Below are 23,726 nucleotides of genomic sequence, written 5' to 3' on the forward strand. Positions count from 1 at the left end.
TATTTCAGGTTGAGTTGCTAGTACTTACAAGCCTGATTTCCTAGAGTAAAACTTCTTATTCCACTTTTATGTGATGGGGATTATTATCCTAATACAGGCAGTTTTAATAATTTAGTCTTTGTATAAATAAATCCCATTCAGCAACTGGCAGCTAACTAGAAACAGTATTAGTTTTGTATTATCAATGGTACTAGTTAGATAAGAGGAGAACAGAATTTAGGAAACCTAATGCATGGTAAGAGTTATTTCCCTGTTGTAGCAGAAAAGTGTGTTACATAAGCTTCAGCTGGTTAGATTCTTTGAAATTCAGAGTCTGAGATTTCGGTTAAAACAGTAAAAATTGGTTTGGAGATAATATGTTAGACTGAACTACAATAGGTGTAGAGCTGGCACATATTCATTTCTGTTGCCCTCCTAAGGAGGCAGGTAGCTCCTGGCCGAAGTTGAGGTGCAGAGATGGGCAGTGATATCTCAGCTCTCCCATCTAAGTGTTATGGGACTAGTCTTAAAAGTATTTCTCTGAGATGGTGGCAGGAGAGAGGGAATTGTCCAGCTAGATAATACATTGGATTGTGGATTTTGTTTCCTTCTTCTATATGGATCTATTACTTTAAGAGTAGATCTTTATTTGGTCATGCTTATTTTCATTATATGGTTTCCTATGTGTGCAGAATGGCGCATTTCTTTTGTGTCGTATGTTTCAAGAACCTTAAAATTAAATACATGTTTGCTGAATGTTTCTTTATGCCAACAGGCTGAAAAATAACTTATAATCATAAACTTGCACTCTATCAAATCCAGCTAACAGATTGACATACCTGCTTACTATTCTTCAGTAGTCTTATTGATTGAGGGAAATGCTGGAACTATTCACATATGAACTGCTGTCAGAGGTTCAAAAAAGATGAAAAATGTTGAAAATTCTTATTTAGTTGCAATAAAATTTGGTATAAGAGTATACCAAAATCAAATAGTACATTAAAATTCTCTATCATTATAGGTTATTGTTGGTTTAACTGAATAAGTTTGTAACACAGCAGTGTTTAAAGGCAAATTTTAAATTTGCTATTTCTTTTTCAGAAAAATCAGTGTTGGTATCAAATCATAGGTTTCTATTAAAAAAAAGTGTGTTTATAAATTTTGTGGTGTTGTGAGGAAGGAATGGAATTACATGCATGCTTTGAACAGTCATGTTTACTATCTGGAAAGTGAATTAGATCATACTTTATCTCCTTGCTAAAATAAACCTGTTAACAGTCACAGATTATGGTCCTAGAGACTAGAAAGCAAGACACTGAAGTCAAAGAAGTTGGTGTACTTCAGCAAACAAATTCAGTCTGTTGTAGCATTCATAATATGTCAGTAAAATATAGCCTGCTTATTTGAAACAAAGTCTATTTAATTAGAATTGATTGGAGCATCTTCACATAATGATGAGGGTAAATCAAGAAAATTAAATGGGATTTTCAGTGTGAAGTATATAAGCAAGTATAAGCTGCAGAACATATTACAACAGATGACACTTTTTCTTAAGATAACATGGTGCGTGTAGATAAATCTGATTAGATTTCCTTATTTATGTTAAGTTGTATAGTAAGAATGTCTCTAACTGTAAATTAATTAGGTACTAACCTTTTTGATTGAGGTCTGGATCATTTAAACAGTAGCCTGCTTTTGCATAGGTGTTTAATCATGATGGCAAAGTAAGTGAAGAAAAAGCTTTTTTTTTTAATTTGGATGTATCAATATTTCTTTACTATAATACTAAGATAGACTTCAGAATTGATCTTAAAATTTTTGTCTTGTTTCTACTTATTACAATAACAAGTAGATATTAGGTGATTTATGTCTTTTAAGACTGTTGAATAAATTCTGCTACTTCGAGTTTTAGATATATTGTGGTAAACAAACTCTTCAGCAGTATTTACCGATGAGATTATGGCCTTAATCTACTTCTAGTCTACTTTGCTAACTTTTCTAAACCTTTTGTGTGATTGAAATTATTCCTTCAACATTTATGCTGCTTCCAAAATATACTGTTCTTTCAGAAACCTTTTAAACTGATATTTTCTTCTGATATTAGGGTACACATTTTTCTAATTATACTAATATGTTGTAAAGATATTTTTAACACTACTCATTTATGAATGTAGACTGAGTGAATGTTATCACAGCCTCATGATCAAGAATTTTGAAAGTAAGGAAATACTGGAATTAAGGTCTTCTATGTGCTGTCTGTGTACATTTTGATGTTATGTGTAGTTTTATAATTATATAATAGATATAATAAGCTAGCTTATGCACCAAAAGCATGATAGCTGCACTAGCATGTTGTTTTATGCAGAAGAAATATACCTCATCAGAAAGCACGAAATGTTGCTAGAGCTAGTAAAGTGTGTAAGGTCAGTAATGCTGCTTTGAGTACTGTGTTAGCTTGGGTGGAGCTGACGTGGCTGCATCTGAAAGGACTAGCACTGTGTTGAGTGTATGCCTGTGTGTTTCTACAGAGCTTCTGTCTCAGCACACACTCAATAAGCCACTGTAATTACTCCTTATTCAGTACCTCAAGTTGTGCCTCATTTGTTGTGTCTATTGAAATCTGATTTGAAATCTGGATATATGATCTTGCCTTTCATGATAAGAATCACGGTATTGGAATGTCTCCCTAATGCTTTCCATTGCTCCTTGAAATAGGATTTTTTTTTTAAGTATTTCTTTAATGGAAAATTCTTTCTGGATATTTAAAACTCAATAAAGAAACAAGGAATTGAATCAAGGTCTTTCAGTAGGAAACAACAGGCAATGTAAATAATGAACTGTGTTATACATCTTGCTTATAATACACAGTCTCTGCTTATGCTCAGCCATAGGCCACTACATCTGTCCTGAAACCGTCCTTTTAGCTTTATACAAACAGATGGGTGAGGAGTTAGGTTTTACAGTACATTTTCTTTTTTTAACTTGCAACACTTGAGAAAGAGATTTTTTTTTTTTTTTTTTTACTGTAAGAATTCTGACTGTGAACTATTGTTTTGTTGTTACTAGAACTTTTATGGAGCTCTGTCAAATTTCAGGAGAAAAATAGTTTTAAACTATTAGGAGTGTATTGTGAAGTCTGAAGCACTGTTCAGAAGGATTACAACAAGGTCAAAAGTACAAGTAGAGTCTTTTGATTTATCTGTATGCATTTGCAGCTAGCTGAGGGGACCTCAGCTTGTCAACTGGACCTGTTGTTTTTGGAATATTAGCCTTCAAACTAATGCATTTCAAAACTTGTGACAAGTTATTCTAGCTAACGTAGTCCAGGGTTATAAAGCTTTTAAAATGTATTGCATTTTTAAAAATCTCATTGCATGCTCAAATGTGTGATAAAATGCTGACTTCCCTTGATGATTTTATCCTATATTTTCAGACTTCCCCATTCTGTAATATTCTGTCATGCACCTGTGCTCTAAGAAGTTCATATGTGGAAGTAAGTTCATATACCAAGATTTCAGGAAAAGAGTTGGAAAAGACTGGAAGCAAGCATGCTGTCCTGTCCAGTCAATTTCACTTTTAATTATAGTGCAAAGTAGCGTCTTTTAAAATTTTTTGGTTTTAGATTGCAAATATTAATCTGGCCTACACTGATTATCAATCAAAACTAGTTATCTAAGAGATATAAAGTAAGTTAACAATTTCTATTTACATCCTAAAGAAAAATGGCCACATTAGCATCGTAGAAATAACCTTATTGGCAGTATTGGCAAAGTGCTGATTAGAATGAATTGCCTTCTTAATTCTTAGTTTGTTTGGGGTAGCTATTAGTAGTTGAAGCAATTAGTGGATATATAGTTAGAAGGGAAGGGTTTGATTCATTACAAACTTAGTAAGCATTCTTGTTAACTCTCATTAGTTCCTTATAAACAGTAGGCTCTAGGCTAGGGCTCACCCAACCTCATGATGATGGAAATTCCTGTCTGAGTACATATGGAATGAGAACACTGACATTGGCAAAGGCCCCAAATTGTCCTTTTTCAAAGAATTTTGGAGAGAAGGTAATAGATAATTTTTAGAAATACGCACACACATATATATATTTATATATGCTGGAGTAGAGAAGCCTCTCTAAAAAGATCAGAAGACAGACGAAAAAGCAATGCAATATTTTTAGAAAATTAACTAATTAGGGCACTTGATTTTGGAATTTGTAGTGACAGGGTCTAATCTCTTGAAAATGGCAGTGCTGGGGTGCAGCAGATTATTTGAATTCTCAGTCTTTTGTTTTCTTCCTGAAGAAAAGATACGATTATGAAGTGGTGGAATTGGCATGCCAAAACTGAAAATACAGGCAACCTTTTCTTTCTTCCCTCTTGTTTTGCCTTGATCTCTCTTCCTCACTCATTGTTCAACTTAACTGTGAATCGACAGCAATGAGAGGAAATGGCTAGGTCATAAAATAAATATGGCAAAATATTTAATCAATATTGCCTCAGTCACATTTATTGCAAACATCAGGTGCTAATTTCTTCCCACATTTCAAATTTATGATTAGATCAAGAAATGGCTGAATAAATTATTTAATATAACGAGTCTTTTACTGGACAGGTAGGTGAAATGAAATGTACGCAGCAGTGATTTTAATTTGACTTTTTATAAAGAGAAACTTTGGTGAGGTAGCAACACTCATGCATTGTGTGCTTATATGCTTCTGTAAGTGTAAGGAGTTAACACTTGGATTTGGGTTTGTACTGGATTTTGCAATACATAAAAAACAACACAAGACCAAAATAATATTTGTTTCCAATTCTTACTTACACACAGCTACTTTAAATTCATTTATCAATGCAAAGGTCCCTTAAATAAGCATAAATATATTTACTCTGATTTTTGATGTGAAAAATAGAAATTAGGTAATAGTTTATAACATGTGATGGCTAATGTGTTGCTTTCACCATGGTATTGGTTAGCAAAATTTTAAAATATCTCTCCAGTTTTTAATTATAAGTTAGTTTACACACATTAACTTAAACTTTTCTTAATAAAGACAAAGAAACATCTAATTTCATTTAGTACTGTCAGTAGCTGATGTATTAGGATGACTGAGCATTCATATTAGTTGTTTTGGCCCTTCATACAGTCAGGTTGCAGTTTCACATTATAGCTGATTTGTTAAAATAGGTAAGCAAAACCAAAAAAAGCTAAATCATCTCTTCTAACCCCTTTCATGTGCCAGTATTCTCACTTGCCTCCTTCGGCATTGGGCTGATTCAGGGAGCTAAACTGACAGAAAGTGTTCATATTTTCCCCTTTGTGCTAGTTTTGGCCAGTTTAGCTCCTTGAACTGGTTTTCAGTGAGACCAGACGAGTACCAGGAGGTGGGTGCAAGCAAAGTGGAACAACTGCAGAGGAAAGATACTCCTTAGAGCAAATCTGAAACTGGCTTGCGTGTGCTGATAAGGGCTACGAATAGGGGACACTATTCAGGGTTATAGCTGAATTTTACTTTCTCCAGATACTTGGCATCTGTACAAGAATTTTAGATTAATACTAAGCTGGTCACCATAGAGGTGTGGTTGGAGTGACTTTTGGAGTGTCTGTTGTAGACACTTAGATCCCCTTCACTTGCATAAGTACTTTGAAGCATGCTTAGCTTAGCAGCTTTTAAAAGCCTTATGTGCTATCACAGCTGTGTTAAGCAATATTAAGGTATTCTTCTTTGTGTATGAATTAACCCATCTTACCTGCTTTTTGATCTGATGATGCTCGCTGAAGCCAATGGCAAAACTCCAGCTGACTTCCCAAGGATCTGAATTAGTCCCTTAGTCATGGTATGGAGTTATCACTCCTGGACATGCCTGCAATTAATATAAGAGCAGATTTGGATTCCAGATGTTTTGTAAACTTGGTCCTGAAAAAGACTGTGCATAAATACTGTATGGGATATTGGCTTAAGTTCTTGGCATTTTGCTTGTATGAGAATAACAGTATTAGCCAGACACTGTAGTAGTCATTGATCTGATGTGCACTGCTCTGTGCCCTCTATTACCTAAAGACCTATTGAATCCTAGAGCATATCCATGGAGTCATTCCTTTAAGCATAATAGAACTATTCTTGTAAGTGTTAAAGCTTACCTCACTTGTCAGAGCTTTACTGAGAGATACTTCAGAGCCACAGAAGAATTTCTGGAATGATTTAAGCCTGTTTCAAAAATTTCTACTTTGTCTTCCCGTACTAGATGTAGTTAGCACTGCATTCACTGACACCTACAGAGAATGTCAGATATAAAATGAGTACGTAGTAAGTTAAATGAATTGCACTTCTTGGGGGACTCAAATGGATCAGTTGAGAATCACTCGTGATTTTTACAGTTGCTTTGTTGATTCATATGCTGTTTAACTTTTTGTGAGATTTGTATCTTTAAATGTTTTTTTTCATCTTGTGAGATTTTTTTAAGGGGCTAGTAAGAGCCTACATAGGATTGAATGAGGGTCCAGCATAGGTCCTGATGAGACAGTCAAATGCCAACAGTCTTTCAGCTGCCTACTGCTTATTAAATATTCATTAAAAATCCCTACATATTTTAATTAAATAATTGAGTAATAAAGTACTGTTTAGGCTTTCTGTGCTCTACTCTGACTGTTGGTTCTCACAATAACAGACTTCCATTCATTGTGGCTGTGTTTCACAGTAAAAGGAAGCCCTATGGCTTCATTTCCATCTCCAGTTCTACCTTTTTTCCGGGCATCTCTTATCTGAAGTGCCTTGTGGATTCTGTAACTATCATACAAGAATTACATCTCTGTAGCCTTCTTCCCTTTTCATTCAGTTTATGACTCAATATAAAATTCAGTTTGTTTTGTTGCTTTTCTTTCACATTGTTGGTTATTGAGTTTTCTGCATTTTGCACCTGAATTCTAAAATAATAAATGCATCCATCTTCCAATGTTTTACCAGAGTTCCTTGCATTGGTTCAGAATGCCCTTTGATTAGACAAATCTCTCTCTCTTTCTCTCTTGTGTGGATAAACAGTCTTAGTATATCCTCATTTGTTCTCAAGTACTCATGTAAAATCCACTCAGATTTATCTTTTTCCCAAGTTATTAACCTAAAACCTTTTAGAATTTCCCATTTTCTTTACTAGTTATCCCTATTGAAAAAAAAAAATCACAATTCTGACCTGGCTGGTAATGAGAATTCTTATGAAATCCATTAAATTTAGAGATTTTTATCGTGCTTTTAAGTTTCAGCAGTTTGTCATTTTAGAGTGGGAAATTACGTCATGGAATTACTGTCCATGTTGAAAACTGAAGGAATAGAAGGTACATTTTCTTCTCTTAACCGTACAGTTCCTGCTTTGCATTAAGCTTGTGCCCTCTCTTCGTGCTCATTGATACAAACTGCCATGGAAGAAATGGTGGACTCCTTAGATCAGGACTTGATGCCTGTATGAACTAGTGATACATCCTGGATTTACTATGTATGAAGCCATAGAAATCAGTACTTCTAAAAAGAAACAGAATTGGTGTTGGGGGTGGTGGTGAGAATTTCTCTGCTGTACAGGCTTACACAGCATCCACTAGTGAAGACAATTAAATATGCAAAGATACAAGCACATTTAAATGCTATTCCCTGAAAAGCGAAGAGTCCGTTTTACACATACACACAGGGTCACCAGTTGTTAACTGTTACCTTCATAGCTAACTGTTACCTTCATAGCTAACTGTTACCTTCATAGCTAACAATTTGAATGTGTTTGAAACTTTGTAAAAGTCCCTGTGATGATATTGTGCCTCATGCTACCAGCAGTTGAGAGAGACTGGCTGGCGTATAATGAGGCGGGAATTGATTTCTTAATATTGGTTACAAATTATGATGACTTTAAGAAAATCTGTCTGAATATTCTGGATTATTTTGAATATTCTGACATACGTTCAGTAGCGTTGTAAGGAATGTGAGTTTTAAAGCCTCCTGTTTTTAAGAAGTGAATTTAAGAAATACCTTTAAATGTTGCAAAGGTTTGAAGTTCCAACCTGTCTTTCAACTTTTTTTTATCTTGGATTTCCCTTTTATTGCATGGGAAAACAAAATTCTAATATTGGGGGTTTTTTTCTTCCACTCCAATAAAATCAACATAGGTGAAACTGAAGAAAGATGCCAAGCCTTTCTCTTAATTCCGACTCAGCAGTCTGGCTGGTTGGAGTACAGGAACTTGACCCCTTTGTGTTGCTGTCTGGTGTGGTTTTCCCTTGTGAAAGCCAATACAATCTACAAAGCCAGCATAGATAAAGAGCTCTGTAGGGTTGTACTATAGTAGCAAGACTGTTTGGTGACCATGTTCTGAAGGCAGACTGGAGGTGACAGTATTATTTACTTCTGTTGCTTGGGGTCCAAAGAGAGAATAAATTGCTATTGATTTTTGAGACATTACAGTGAAGAGTCTGAATGCCTGCAGAATAGCTGGGTGGTAGGGTAGTCAGAGTCTGCATGGAGACTGCTTTTGAAATGAAAATTCGTTTTCTTGTTCTGTTGTGTTGGTGTGTTTTTTTTTTTTTTATTTTCAGAACCAGTTACTAGAAAACATTGTTGTGGGTGCCGTATCTATTATAAATGTATTTTCTCTTTCCTAAGAATAGAATTTAACAGCCATTTTATAACAATTTGAAATAGATGGATAGAGTTAGATATAAGGCCATCTGTGTACATTAGTGTTGAGAAGGGAATGCTGAGTCTGTGCATGAAATTAACCACTTCATTGAAGACATCCCTTCCAGTGGTATAACAATTTATAAGAAGAAAATTAGCCATATGAAAGCGGAAATGACACACAACTAACAGTTTTCCCCACCCTGTCCTCGAAAAGCTGGTTTCTGCAGATTATTCAGGTTTGACATAATTAGTCTACAGATTGTTTTTTGTTTTGGTTTGGTGGGGTTTTTTTGTCATTTGTGGGGGAAAAAAGCCCTCCTGCTTTTTTCTTTGTTTCTTTAAGGTGTTGCAGCAACGCTACAGTGTGGTGACACCTGCTGGGAGGGACCCAAATGAGCCGGTGGAGGCCACGGGTGCTGCCTGTCATCTCCTCTCCTTGAGGCAACCGCAGTTGCCCGCCCGGCACGGCGCACGCTTTGTCGCTGCCCTGGAGGGCGTTTGTCTGCTGTCAGGCCTTTCCGAGGAGCCTGACTCCCCCGCCGGATTTACTGAGCCTCAGAAACTCGCTAGAATGTCGTTATACATTTGGATCTCCCAGCTAGGACTTACATTCACAGCACCAAAGAGCTTGGGTGGATGTGTAAAGTAATGATGGAAGCTATTCAGAACGGCAGGAATTAATTTCTCCACTAAGGGGGGCATATATCAAAATAAGATTTCTCCCTATTTTAATTGATCTATGTTTGTGTGTTTACCATTCTGCAATGATAATTCATGGATGGATTCATACCTATTTGGCTGTTTGCCGTGGGAAGGGGATTTTCCTGTACGATGAAGCTTCTCAGGAGCTCCCAAATGTACACAAACAGAAGCTGATCGATTCTTCAGCTGAAATAGTATAAGGAGAGCTACAGCTTCCTCCCACCCCCAAGCTGAATTGAGTGAAATTTCCAAGACTACTACCAAGTTGTAACTTTTAGTTTTCAAATTATGTGGAGAACTGTGAAACTTGCAAATATTTTTTGACGGAAGTGAGAAGCAGTGGCATCATTTTCTTGTTCCTGGGCTTCTGTAGTCCTCTTTTTGCTTGCATCTGATATAGTTCTCTGATTTGTAGTTTTGATGTATTTGTCTTGAGATTTGCCTCAAAACAAGCTGGATACTTGAGCTTGAGAAATAGCTATAATTATTATGATTTCTGACCTGGATACTACTTCTCAGAGACTTTGTGAAGATTTATGTAAAGCAGTTCCCTGGACAAGATCACAAGGCTTTTGTCTGTTCTTAAAGCTACAGAAACCTATTTTTTATCTTCAAGTTCTCTGCAATTGTTTCTCCATTCAATTAAGAAAGTTCTCAGAAGTGACACCTAAACTTTTAAGGGCTTCAAATAGTTACCTGTAGTCTTCTCCCCCGCCTCCCCCACTCTGAAGTCTGTGTCCTGGTGCAGGATGAGGATTCTGGGTAAAGTTTTATTTTCATTAATAGCAGTAATGCCAGTATTTTTCTCCCTGTATCTAGGTATCCATAAAAGCTGTGTGATGTTCAAGATTTACTTAATTGCCATAGACAAAGAAAATACATTTTCTGGCCTCTGAGCAGTACAAGTGTGGAAAAGATGAAAGACCCTGAAATTACCTCCTTTATCTTTCCTAAGTAAGGGCTACTTTTATTTCCCAGACTGCCAGACATTAAGCTAGCAGGCTCTCTGCAACAGTGAAGCCATGTAACAATGAGGCTGTGCCAGCAAAGATCAATATCTGCCACTTAGTTGAAGGGTAACAGTCTGTTCTTACCTGAATCAGTGGTTTGCCCATGACAAATAATCCTTGAAGATAATCAGATCACGCCACTTGATTTAATTTACTTCCTATAGCAGGAGTATTTGTTCAATGGACCACAAACCCCTCTGGTTTAGCATGGCTTCATATGTACTTGTTCATTCATCTTATTTCAGACTATTACATTTTGTTTCTATTTCTTATATCTAAGAATAGTATTAAAAATAATTTTTCCTTTAAAACATTCCCTACTTCAACTCCCTACAGCAACTCCCTGGCCTAATAAGCACCAGCTTCCAAAGAGATAAAACTCAAAATAAGTTCTGACAGTGTCATTTAGTATCATCTGATGAGAGACTGGTGGTGGTCTGTCTGCTTCCTTTCTGCTGCTCCTGGCAGACTCTTCCATCCAAGAAATCTTTTACAGTTAACTTTCTGTGGAAGCTACTGGAATGTCTTGACCTGTATTTTCTGGAGAGCTCAGAGAAAGCTCAAAAGTGAATTTGTAGGAGCCAGGCCAGCCTGTCTCCCTTACACTGATACTCTGTTGCTGCCCTTAGAGTCTTCATTGTTGGATAATGGACTTCTAAACTTGTGTGATGATGCTGATCTTTAAGCTTGTACTTATTTATCTAAGGAATCTTTTACTTTTTCATATTTAACCTATGAAAACAGCACAATGAATTTTATATACATCTTCCATTAAGTATAAGTATTATCATTGTTTGGCTGTGTAGATTATCATCCCTTACAACATAGCGCCTGGTATCAAATGAGTTAATGCTGTTGGTCTGCACAGAAACCATTTTCATGATAAAAATAAAATTACTTTAAAAATATGTAGTTTAATTGAAATCCCATTTAAAGGGTAAAATTATGTTATTGATTATGATCAAAGTGTCCCAGACGCTGACAAATTCATCAATTCCCGTTTTAGACGTGTTATAAATCTTTTAGTGGAGGCAGGGGAATGTGAATGAGATGAATATTTTCGAATTATAGTGACACATTACTTTTTATGTATAAGTTTTTTTTGTTCTTAGCAGTGTACCTGTGAATGGAAATGGCTTTTTAAGAGCTGCTGTAGAAAAATAACACACAACGAAACCTACATTATAAATCAAGCTGAAATCAAACTGTTTTATGCCAATAAAAAGTATGTTTAAAAGATCATGACAAACTGTTTCAAAGCTTGCTGAAAAATTATTTCAGTAGTTACTCTGCTAGAGGAAAAAACGTGTAGTAAGTAAGTGTAAAAGATTTAGCTTTCAAGTATAGTGAGGAATTAGGCCAATATTTTTTAAGTACTATAAGATGCAACATCTTTCATTCATGTTTCCAGGTCAAGACTCATAAAGCAATATTTCTTTTCTGCATTAATTTGAAGATTATCTATGATGAATCTGTATTATAGATCTATAGCATTGTTTTTTTGTGGCAATGAGAAAGTCTTAAGAGTAGAAACTACTCACCAGTAATCATATTTTTCAAGATGTACACAGCACCTTACTATAGGTGAGAAATCTTTGGTTTTCTGCATGGAGGAGGTGGATCGTAAACTGCATACATTTTGGAAGGTGTCTCACCTCCACCTAAGTTTCTGGAATAATCAGGCTGCTTAGGCAGGGTCTGAACACACTTAAATAGCATCAATTTCAATTCTAAACACACCTTGTGATACCAACCTTCTACACAGGCGATGGGTGGTTAGAGAGCACCAACAGAAAGCCATAGATAGAGAAACTGTCTGCGTGTACAATTCTCTGCTTCCATAAATGTTTTCCAAGCTCCTAGCCAAGCTAGGACAGGGAAACTGGCCATCCCTACAGTTGAAGCTGGGAACTTTTGTAGCAATACAAGATTCCTGAGGCAATAGAGACGGCTTCTGTAAGTGCTGAGGCTGGTGTGATTTGTAGGCTGTGATCCCTTTGTGCACACAGTGACTCAGATGCTATGGTGGGAGTGGAATAACCTCCTTCCTGGTCCTCTCTACAGCTTAGAGCTTTTTCCTAGAAAGAAGTTGCGACTTCAGGCTAACCGTGGCCTGGAAATCAGCACTCCTGCTTTCAGATGAGTGCTCTAATCACTATACCATTGTATAAAAGAAGGACTCATACTCTTTCTCTAACTGAAATAAAATCAGTATCAGTGTGCCGCTAGCATAGTCTTGCACGGTCATTCTTAAACTGTTGAGTATTTTCGTGCTCGTTATTGCTTACAAAATTTTACTGAGCTGTGAGGATTGTTCCTTCTTGAATGGAGGGTGAGGCTCCTTGGGCTGTGATTCATGATGGAAGGTACCTGCTTAAGATACTGTTCCTTGTACTGCTTGTTACCTCCATGATGGTCTGTGCTATCTCTGTTTTAAGGGTTTTATGACTGTGCTGTATAAACTGCACTGAGAAACTAATGATGTTTTTGTGAAAAAGTTTTTTGACAAGTTTTTTTTCCCTCCCCCCCCTTTTTTTTTTTTAATTAGCTCAATCAGTTCCTCATGTCATAATCAACAAGACAATCTCCTGCTGCAGTGGTGGGGAGAGTGGCAACTTCAGAATGTGGTATCTTAGAATGTTTGTAGCATGAAGCTACAGAGGGACTGCTTTTTATAATAAGAGCCTTTGTTATGGCTTGTCTGCAACACTGAAAATACTAAGCATGCTGTTTTGCTTTCTAGAGAACAGATACTTGGTGTACTTGAGTAAAGCTAAGTGTACTGAAGGATGGAACAAACACTGGCGTGTTTCTTTGGTTTGATACTTAAAGAGGTGCCTGACTGTCCAGAGGAGGGGGTGTACATTCTTCATTGCCAGAATACAGGGAGGAAAAGGGAAATAGAAAGAAATACATTATTTTTTTCTGATGATACTTGTGGCAGATGGAACCTTTTCTTCCCCCTCTGTATTTTGCCATGGCCCTTGTAAAGGTATTTAAGTGCTGTAAAAAGGAAGTATCCTGGGGTGAAAAAAACCCATTAAAACTATTTTAATCTTACTGAGAAAATGAATCAAAGTCCAAATTAGGGGAGTGTTTATCAATACAGGAGTTTAAGGAAAGTTCATGAGTAATAGATGTTCTAGGCATGCTAGAGGCACCAGTAACAGGACTTGTAGATGTTCTGTAATCATCTGAATGGACTGTGATATAGCTTATGAGCAACCTCTTAGGTTCCTTAATTAGTTAATTAATAATTTAGTACATTAATTTTCATAGCCTGTTATGAACTATTTATAACGCCAGTATTCAACTGTGTGTGGAGGTGTGGGTTCCTCAAGAATGAAGAGACTAGTGTGACAATGTCATAATTGTCAAAGACAGTACTCAACAGAGCTGGAGAAGAACATCTGCTTATTCAGATGACCCCTCTCAAGAAAGAGGCCAATAACCCACTCTGTTCTAGGAATAAGAGCTCCTCCTGAGTTTTGAGTTTCAGGCTGGAGAATTTAAGTTCCATTATTTAAAAAGTAATCTCCTAGAAAATTCATGTTCTCCTTGGATCTTCTGAACATGCAAATCCATGTCTCAGTCTTCTAATTCCTGCAGCAAATCTGGCTGCATGTGGCTGTCCACATCAGTCTACTAGTTATGCTCGTAATACTTATGTATATCATAGAGCTGACAGTAACAGACTAAAAGTATTTGGCTGCTGAAGTTTAGATTAGAAATGAAGTCAAATCTGGAGTCTGAAACTCTATAAATAAAAATAATAATAGCTTCCTGAATGTAATTAGAAACAAAACTTAGGTCTTGGAAAACACAGTGCATTTTAGTAAAAGAAAGAGTGCCACTACCAGATCAGTGGCTTCAAGTATGTATGTGCATGAAGGTTTAGGTGGCAGCAATATCAGAGGTACTGTCTGGACTTTACTTTCACAATGAAAAGCATCTTTTATCTGTCAAAAGCAGAGTTCACAGTCTACTTACAGCAACTGTAATCTTCAAAGATGTAAAACTGCCTAAAGAAATGCTTTTCACAGCTCTCAGGACATGTTACGCTATAGGTCCAAGGCAGTGTGTATAGCTGCAGAAGCTACCGTTTGGTACAGGCTCTGAGGATTTGTTTTAGAGATTTAGAAATCTTTGAGGTTGTGAGCAATGTTTCACTCATCTGAACAGTGAGAGGGGAGAAAACACAACTAACAAGTTTTTTTAATTTAAACTTTCTGCTGTGGCCTGGAGCATAACAAGCTGAAGAGAATGTTATAATAGCTTTTGTTCCGGTTTCCTCCATCAATATGTATTTTCTTCTATGGCAATAAGTATCTGTTTTTCCTGATTACTTATGTATTAGAGGTTACTGACTCATGCTAGTATTATGATTATTTTAGGCCAGGGTTGCCATTGCTTGGGAACTGGCTGGGCATTGGTTGGCCAGTGATTAACATTTGGGAGGGGTTTTTTTGCATCACTTGATTTTTTTTCCTTTGGGTTCTGGGGTTGGTTTGAGGTTTTTACTTATTAAGCTGTCCTTTTCTCAACCCAAGAGTTTTCTAACTTTGCTCTTCTGATTCTCTTCTCCATCCTGCCAGGGGGAATGAGCAGCTCTGTGGGGCTTAGCTGCCTATCTGGATTAACCTTATAACAGTGAGTTTGCATCTGTAGCCCCCATCAGCCAAACCAGAGTCAATATTGGCTTTGCAGTGATAATAGTATATCATGCATGGGAGCATGTGGTTTTAAACTTTCTTGACCTACAAAGTAGCACGTCATTGGACAGCAAAGGTTAGTCTACCATGTAATAGCTATCAAATGTATTTTTGTTTTTCAACTAGTATTGTAATTCAGTCAGAAGATCTGTTCAAACCATAAACAAACTAGCAAACAGAAACACATGCATAAATTAAGTTGAAATGAAAACAAACTGTAGTCAACGATCAACAGAAAACTGCATGTAATGTCAGCTAGTGTTTTCAGAAAGTTGTATTATCTCCCTTTTTATTTTATGCCTCAACAGGGAAACACAACTTAGTGGTGTTCTTGGGTTGTTTTTTTTGGGGGGGGGGGGGGAGAATCAAAGAAAATGCTCAGAATTTGAGTGTTTATGATCCTGCCTAAAAGAAGAAATACTATACATAATTTTTGGGGTCTTGATATATACTTTGCATCTTATTTACAGACTTTAATTTTTGAAACTGGTTTCAAAAGTAACCTATTTGGGTTGTAACCTATTGAAAGGATAAGAACAGTATTCTTGAAAAGGAATTATGTAGATTGTAATCACAGGCGGCACAAAGGTTGCATGAGAAGTATTGGGAGCTTCATCTAGCTTTGTTCAGGGGTTGGCACAACAAAGTTCGGAGGTTATAAAGTAGCAAAGGTATGTTTTAGTAGAGCTTAAAATCAGTTTTTTTACTAACACAGAAGTAACAACTCTTAGTCATTATTGACTTGCATTGTGTTTGTAGCAGTGACCTAGAGGTGAAAGGCTCCACGTCTCATTTCCAACCCTCTGAGTCATATAGTCCTCCATAATTTAATTTGATGCAAAGCAATTATCAGCCAATTGATTTTCATTGATTGTGCTGTAGGACAGAAACATTCCTGTGGCAGCAGGCAAGGACTTCTGGGACAGCCTTCTGCCTGTATTCAGAGTAACCAGAGAAATTTTTAAAAGTATCTAACTGTAGCTCTTAATGACCTTAGACATCAGTAGAAAGTATGTTTCTTGCTTTACTTTTTGTGTCAGCATATTCCCTTGATCTTTCTTAAGCAGTTCTTTGTCCTTTCGTTGTCCCTTCTGTTTTCTTTTGGTTTGTTTTAATGCTTGCTTACATTCTCCTTTTCCCCCCTCTCCTCCCCGTTTCTTGAATGTTTTCTAGTATCTCTTTCCCCCTTCCCCATCACAATATTTTGGTTGACAGATGACGTTTCAGTCTTCCTCTTACACACATTTTCTGTGTCTCCTTATTAATTTCTGCCATATTTGATGACCCTGTATTGCTGTTCTCCCTGGATCCCCATTCTCTAGTCTTTTACCTTATGATTCTCTGCTTCTCTCTTGCTACTTCTGTGAGGATTTACTTCTCTGCTTCAGCAGTTGTTTTCTCAGCTGGTGCTAACAATTTCAACTCCTTTGTATACCCGAGTTGCACCTGTAGAGTTCTTTTTAGAAAACATCTCTGAGTGTACTATTTGACCCAGGTGTGTGGTTGCTTTTATAGTGTGGGTACTTCATGTAACAGGCATTGAACAGAGAGTTATTCAGATTGTTTCAGATACAAAAACTTTAATTTACACCACAGTTGCCTATCATTTCTGACTAACTTAAGAACAGAATATATACAACAGAATTTAATGTTTACATATAATTTCTGAGAGTCTCGATATTACATATAGAAAGTAATGTTAACAGATTTAAGAGTTTAAAAAAAGGAGGAAAAATTTTTTTTTTCGAGTTCCTATCTATTCTGAACAGTTAGAGCTACCTTTGCAAAACATTGATTTAGTTTTGTGGTTATTGTAAATACCAATGTATCTTTTTGGAGTGTATTCCCTGTGCATTGACAGATTATTTTCATTCCAGATTTTTTTTACATAAATTCTTAGATGCTCATATTATTCTACTTGGAAGTAGTTTAATTGCATAGGGCAAAAAAAGTAACTTGAAAATGAATCAGAACTACTCATAACATTAAAACAAAATGTTGAAAATCTTTTTATATTGGGACTTCCAATAAAGGTTTATTCTGAGTAATTGTCTTGGTCTATAGCTCTTAGACAACACTGTCAATGAAGGTGGTTAGTTTTACTGTTGCTCTCTGATACAAGTGACAGAGAAATTCAGGTCATTGGTTTCAGTACGGGCAGTAGAAGACTGATGGACTACTTATGGGAATTGATAAAGGTTTTGGAAGAGCTTTGGGAAATCTTTCCACTGAAACAGGATTTGTTGATGCAGTGGCTTAGGAGGCTTCTTCTTAGAACATTCCCCTGCTCATCTTTGTGCTCTGATTCCTTGCAATTCAAGGCAGATTGATAAGCATGACTAAAATGTGCTCTAAGAAGATACTGGCCAAATTGTGTCATAGGGTTGACAAAGTTTCATTCTGCCATCACATTTTTTGGCAAACAGATGCTTGAACATTATTGTAGTTGTCCTCTTAAATGTGTTATTAAGACTTTTAAAGCCACTTTGGTCTTTTTTTGAAGGATTCCAGCATGTTGCAGTCCTCATCCACTTCTCATTTTGTCTTTATATTTACAAATTGAAATAATTCATATGATAAAAATGCAGAAAACAACATTGCCTAATGAAAACTCAGGGTACTCTTCTAAGTTATAGCAGTCGCTTTCTTTGATAAATTTTCTGTGTATGAATAAAAACTACTTAAAATCTTTTTAGAGCAATTTGGAGAAACGTCCTCTGATTTGCAGAGTTCTGGAAAGAGTTTTATATCTATAGTCTGTAGTTTTGGTGTGAGAGGGGAGAAGAATTAAATGTCCACTAAGGGAGTTTAATAAAATTCTTGACCTGCAGAGTTGGATGCTGCATTATACTAGAGATTTCCATCCTCCATTTCAATAGAGTACATCTAAAACAGCGCTAGCACCTATATCTGTTCTTGTTTTTCTTCATGAATGTTTTACTCTGGGGTAACATGGTGTTAAACAGGATAATTTTGTTGCTTTGTTGCTTTGTCCTGGGCATGCTTTTTTTCTTTTTATTATTACTTAATTAATTGTCTGTCTTTAGTTTTCAACCTTGAAGTAAGTGGCAAAGTGAGAAATTATATTTTTCTCTTGCCTTTTTTTTTGTCTTTTAACAACCTTTGAAAGAAGGGCTAAAAGTATTTCAGGTCTGAAAGCAAAAACACTTACCGAAGAGTCTTTTGACATACCCCATAATAATTGAATTTTGGATTTGCTGTTTTAGATTTGTGATGCTTTATTCAACTAAAGATGGTAACTATGGATTTGCTTTTGCTAGTCTTTTGGATTTAAAATGTTTTAAAGCCTACTTTGCATGGCATCAGAGCCAAGGGATTTATAACTTTTTCACATGTTGTCTCAAAAATAATTTAATGGCAGAGCTTGCTTTTTTCCTCAGTAATTATTTGCACTTATAATGTAAATTAATAATTGGCAATTATTAATATATTTGAAGTTGTCTATAAACTTACAGAATAAGACGTACCTGTGAGTTATCTCCTTGGCAATATAATAATGCAAATGATAACTAGTGATACTGAGTGGGTTGATGTTTTTTTCTTTTTCTAAGATTAAGTTACAAATCTTCAAAAGAGAAAATAAAGGCACTCAAGACAGATTTTTTGTGACGTACCTGTTTCATACAATCGTAGGATAATTCAGATTGGAAGAGACCTCAGAAGGTCACCTAGTCCAAACTCCTGGTCAAAATACAGCCAGTCAATTCAGACTAGGTTGCTCAGGTCTTGAGTCCAATCGGGTCTTGATATCTTTAAGAATGGAGATTCCACAGCCTCTTTGGGTAACCTTTTTCCCAGGCTTGATTGTTCTCTTTTAATAAGGAACACATGAAAAGAGAAAGAGTTGGATATTAAGACAAACATTTCTATGTTCTTAACCCACCTGGAAGATTCAGTTCTTGCTTCTAAGAATTTATGATCTGACTGGGAATGATGACATAGGCCATGTATGTAATGTCTTGATAAAATAAGTATATTCATACTGTCTTCCTTGTTTGGCTGTCTTACAAGAGGTCATGGAAAATATTTTGAGACCATAACACCAGCCCAAATTTGCCAGTGTTCTGTCTCTAGTGAAGTTCGATAGAGTATCTTCAGAAGTCAGTGCGCACTTTGAGGGTATTCTTCCCGATGTCTCATTTTAGTCCCCTTTTTTAGTCTCCTAATCCACTATAGTTATGTTGTCAGTTCTGGCCCTTGCCCCTTTCTAAGAGAATTTCCCATTTTCAGGGCAGACTGCAAGTGGACATCATTTTGGAAGGACGTAAGAACAAGGCAGACATTCAGTAATATATTATTTCTCAGTCTTTCCCTGCAGTTTAGGATTTTTCCGAGCCAGAGTTTGAAGCTGCACTTTTATTTACTAGGCATTGATAGAGTTTTTTGCTTGTACTTATCTATTTACCTTTTGAACTCATGTATAGATAAGGAAAGAATTGATTGGTTGGGGGAGACTATGGTCATCAGCAACATGAGAGGGAGACTCTTCTGCGTGACTAGTGGTAACAGGGCACAGTTGAGGTAAGCTTGATGTCAAGGAGAAAAAAGGAGGGCAATGAAATTATGGAGTGTTTTTAAGGAGAGGTGTAGAAATGTCAAATGGAAATGTCAGTCAGAAACTAATAATGTTTACCAACTTAACAGTTTATTCCCTTGAAAATGAATGTTGAGTATAAATGATGAGGAAGAAGGATGTAGCATACCAGAGTTCATGCTTCTGAGATCCATACTGAAACCTTGGGAAATTGGGCCATATTATATGTATCAACAAGGTTAATGCATAATTAGTATATTTGAGTTTTATTAGTTCTATTTCTGATCAGCAGCACATCCAGAAAGTTAAAATAATTTTTCTGCTGTTTGACCATAGGTATCCTTAACTATTTTTCTCTGAAGCAGGAGTGTGTAATGTTGGAAAGAGTGGGAATGACTGATTTACTACCTAACAATGAAAATAATATATGTAGTTTTAGAGCATTTATATAACTACGAAGGCAAAAGTGACAGCTATTTTGTAAATTAAACAGGGGAAATAATAGAGACAGATGAAACTTAGTAAAATAATGAAATTAAACCTTTTAAAATCACCTCAATGTAGTGAATAAAGGGAAAAGTGAAGTAACGTCTTGTAGAGGTTTGGTTGAGTGAGAAGGGGCACGATCCTGTGTCAGTCACTGAGCAGTCTGAGCAACCCAGGCTTTGAGCAAGGGTTAAGCCCAGAGCTAGCGACCTTGGACTCCCCTTGCACGGTGCAGAACAAAGAACCCCGTGGTGCCTGCTTCTCGGGAAGCAGAGCTGCGTCCGGGGGGGGGGGCAGTCACGGCTCTGAATATGTAAACCTATGGACCAATCACAAGAGCGGTCGGGGCGCGTGATTAACATACGCATAGTCTATATAACCACTGCTTTCTTTGTTAATAAACGAGAAGCTTCCATACTCACATTGAGATCACGTAGCTTACTCCGGACCGTTCCCCAGAACCCGCGAGCGCGCCTCCCCCGGTTTTCCCCTTACTACAACGTCTCGTAAGTGTCTCTTAGCAATTAGCATTGGGAATATTTATTTGATTAACATCGGTTTGTGAAAACAACTGTGTGTCACTATAACTTTTTTTTTCCAGTTTAAATTAATTTCAACTTGCAAAACTTAAGAAGATTTCTTACATCTTTAGCTACTGCAGGTAGATGTATTTAATCTAAAAATTAATCTATTCTAAAATCTCAGTCAGGCTATGCCATATAAAATATGCAACATCATCAGTTCCCTTTGAATACATGGCTTCTGAGAGTGCCCAGCAACTCAGGGGTATAGTTCAGCACATTACAGAACTGAAATCCTATTCAGTTGTCCTAAGAGTTCATATCAGACATTTTAAAAACAAAAAAGTGGTATTCAATAAAGATGGATTGTTTTGTCTGCTCAGTGATTACAGCAGAGCATAAGAACCGATGCAGTATTTGCCACCCAACATGTTCTTACTACTGAGCTCTTTCAGTAGAGCAAGGAATTACAGCCACCTCAGTTAACACGGTACATAGAATTTTAAAACTATCAGTAGTTGACAAAGCCTGCTATTTTATAAAAAATTTTTAACAGACTGTCGCTAGAGGAAGAGAGCATTATTTGGGATCAAATATTTTGCCTTATATTTTATTTTCCTAGTTTATTAACGTTCCTTCATCCAGAGGCTTACTTCTAGTGTATGTTTACGATACTTTTGTTAGGTTAGGGGTCTTGAAATTCTATACTAGGAGTCCTAAGCAGTAGCGTACAATGAAGAACTTAATTTGAAATCATTTGGGGGCAGAATGACAGATCAATGGCAGGATCAGTTAAGTGTGCAAGAGAGAAATCAGTTTATTACAGATAAGTCACTACTTGTTAATGGATTACTTAAATAGCCTAGAGTAAACTCTTAAATGATTTCTAGAATATGATGCATTAATTGACAGTACTGTGATGTTCTTTGAGTTCTTGTTCCTTTTTCTCTATGTATCTGAAATAGAAAACTGCTTCATACATAAGGAGAATTCAATTTTATTGACAGTTTATTGGTCAATGAAGTTTACAATGTGACGATTACAAGCATTAAACAGTAGATCATAGAAATGCAGTGCCAACATTGTTCTTATTTGATAAGTTTTCCATTTTCAGACATCATTTAACATCAAATCATAGTCATCATTGCACAGGTGGTTAAAAGTCTGTTATCTTAGTATATTAATATATTGCATGTTAACTAATATATCTGTGGACTTTTTGCAGTATTATACCAGTCAGACATAATCATGGCCTCAAGTGACTTTGGTTAAGTTTCACACTTTGCACACACACATACTTAAGGATCTGAATAAGTAAGAAAGCAGAATTATTAATTTGGATATAACTAGTAGGATCATGAAAAGAAATAATAGGTCATTTAGGATAGTGAAGACTTTAACTTTAAAAAAAGCCCAAACCATAAAACATAGAGACTTTTTTTTAGATGCCAAATGTATTTCAACAATAAAAGAGAATTCGGTGTTAAAGAAAGTAGTATTTTAAAAAGGAATGATCAGTAATTTGCTATTAGTAGTTTATATACAAGTCTTACTCAAAACAATGTTAAAGATTATAATGTTAAGCTGTGAAGTCTCCCAAAAAGATAAATTGATTTAGATGTCAACAGGTTGAATGTCCAACTTCAAATCCCTTCAAATGAACCAGTCCATTCTACAAGACTGTTTTCAAAATGTTTCTAACTCATTTTGTCACACTTCATTGGTTTGTATGATAACAGTAATTCACATAAATATTTGAAACAAGTGAATGCTTGTTAATAATTCATTTTTGTTTTTCATTCTGGTGCCAGATACATATTTTTTGAGCAATATGCACATAAACAACTTCATGTGGCTCATTTTAGGAGTAAAAAACTAAAATTACTAGAATACTAGTGATGTAAAACGGTGTGAGTCAGGTTTGCTCTGTGAAAATATAGATCACAGAATCACAGAATGTTAGGGATTGAAAGGGACCTCGAAAGATCATCTAGTCCAATCCCCCTGCCGGGGCAGGATTACCTAGACCATATCACACAGGAACGCGTCCAGGCGGGTTTTGAATGTCTCCAGAGAAGGAGACTCCACAACCTCTCTGGGCAGCCTGTTCCAGTGTTCAGTCACCCTCACCGTAAAGAAGTTTTTCCTCAAATTTAAGTGGAACCTCCTGTGTTCCAGCTTGCACCCATTGCCCCTTGTCCTGTCAAGGGATGTCACTGAGAAGAGCCTGGCTCCATCCTCATGACACTTGCCCTTTACATATTTATAAACATTAATGAGGTCACCCATCAGTCTCCTCTTCTCTAAGCTAAAGAGACCCAGCTCCCTCAGCCTCTCCTCATAAGGGAGATGTTCCACTCCCTTAATCATCTTCATGGCTCTGCGCTGGACTCTCTAGCAGTTCCCTGTCCTTCTTGAACTGAGGGGCCCAGAACTGGACACAATACTCCAGATGCGGCCTCACCAGGGCAGAGTAGAGGGGGAGGAGAACCTCTCTCGACCTGCTGACCACACCCCTTCTAATACAGCCCAGGATGCCATTGGCCTTCTTGGCCACAAGGGCACATTGCTGGCTCATGGTCATCCTGCTGTCCACTAGGACCCCCAGGTCCCTTTCCCCTACGCTGCTCTCCAACAGGTCTGTCCCCAACTTGTACTGGTACATGGGGTTGTTCTTGCCCAGATGCAGGACTCTACACTTGCCCTTGTTATATTTCATTAAATTTCTCCCCGCCCAACTCTCCAGCCTGTCCAGGTCCCTCTGAATGGCTACGCAGCCTTCCGGCGCGTCAGCCACTCCTCCCAGTTTTGTGTCATCAGCGAACTTGCTGACAGCGCACTCTAATCCCTCATCCAAGTCATTAATGAATATATTGAATAGAACTGGTCCCAGTACCGACCCTTGCGGGACTCCGCTAGACACAGACCTCCAACTGGACTCTGTCCCACTGACCACTACTCTCTGGCTTCTTTCCTTCAGCCACTTCACAATCCACCTCACTCCCCGATCATCCAGACCACACTTCCCCAGTTTAGCTGCGAGAATGCTGTGGGAGACCGTGTCAAACGCTTTACTGAAATCAAGATAGACCACATCCACAGCTTTACCAT

General features: G+C 36.9%; 1 protein-coding gene across 3 annotated transcripts in view; it reads left to right on the forward strand.

The window, feature by feature from the left end:
* The window catches only part of PRKN (parkin RBR E3 ubiquitin protein ligase), an 852,414-nt gene that overhangs the window by 19,533 nt on the left and 809,155 nt on the right, over positions 1–23,726 (forward strand). For 2 of the 3 annotated variants that reach the window (XM_068405892.1, XM_068405910.1), the window contains exon 1: positions 9,628–10,093. The exons of the other annotated variant lie outside the window; for it this stretch is intronic. In XM_068405892.1, coding sequence (XP_068261993.1) covers positions 10,081–10,093 — 13 coding nt within the window. In that variant the 5' untranslated portion in view covers positions 9,628–10,080. Of the gene's footprint in view, positions 1–9,627; positions 10,094–23,726 lie in introns of those variants that run through there. 3 annotated transcript variants of the gene reach the window in all.

Source organism: Nyctibius grandis, chromosome 1 (genome assembly GCF_013368605.1).
Source record: "Nyctibius grandis isolate bNycGra1 chromosome 1, bNycGra1.pri, whole genome shotgun sequence".
Taxonomy (NCBI): Eukaryota; Metazoa; Chordata; class Aves; order Nyctibiiformes; family Nyctibiidae; genus Nyctibius; species Nyctibius grandis.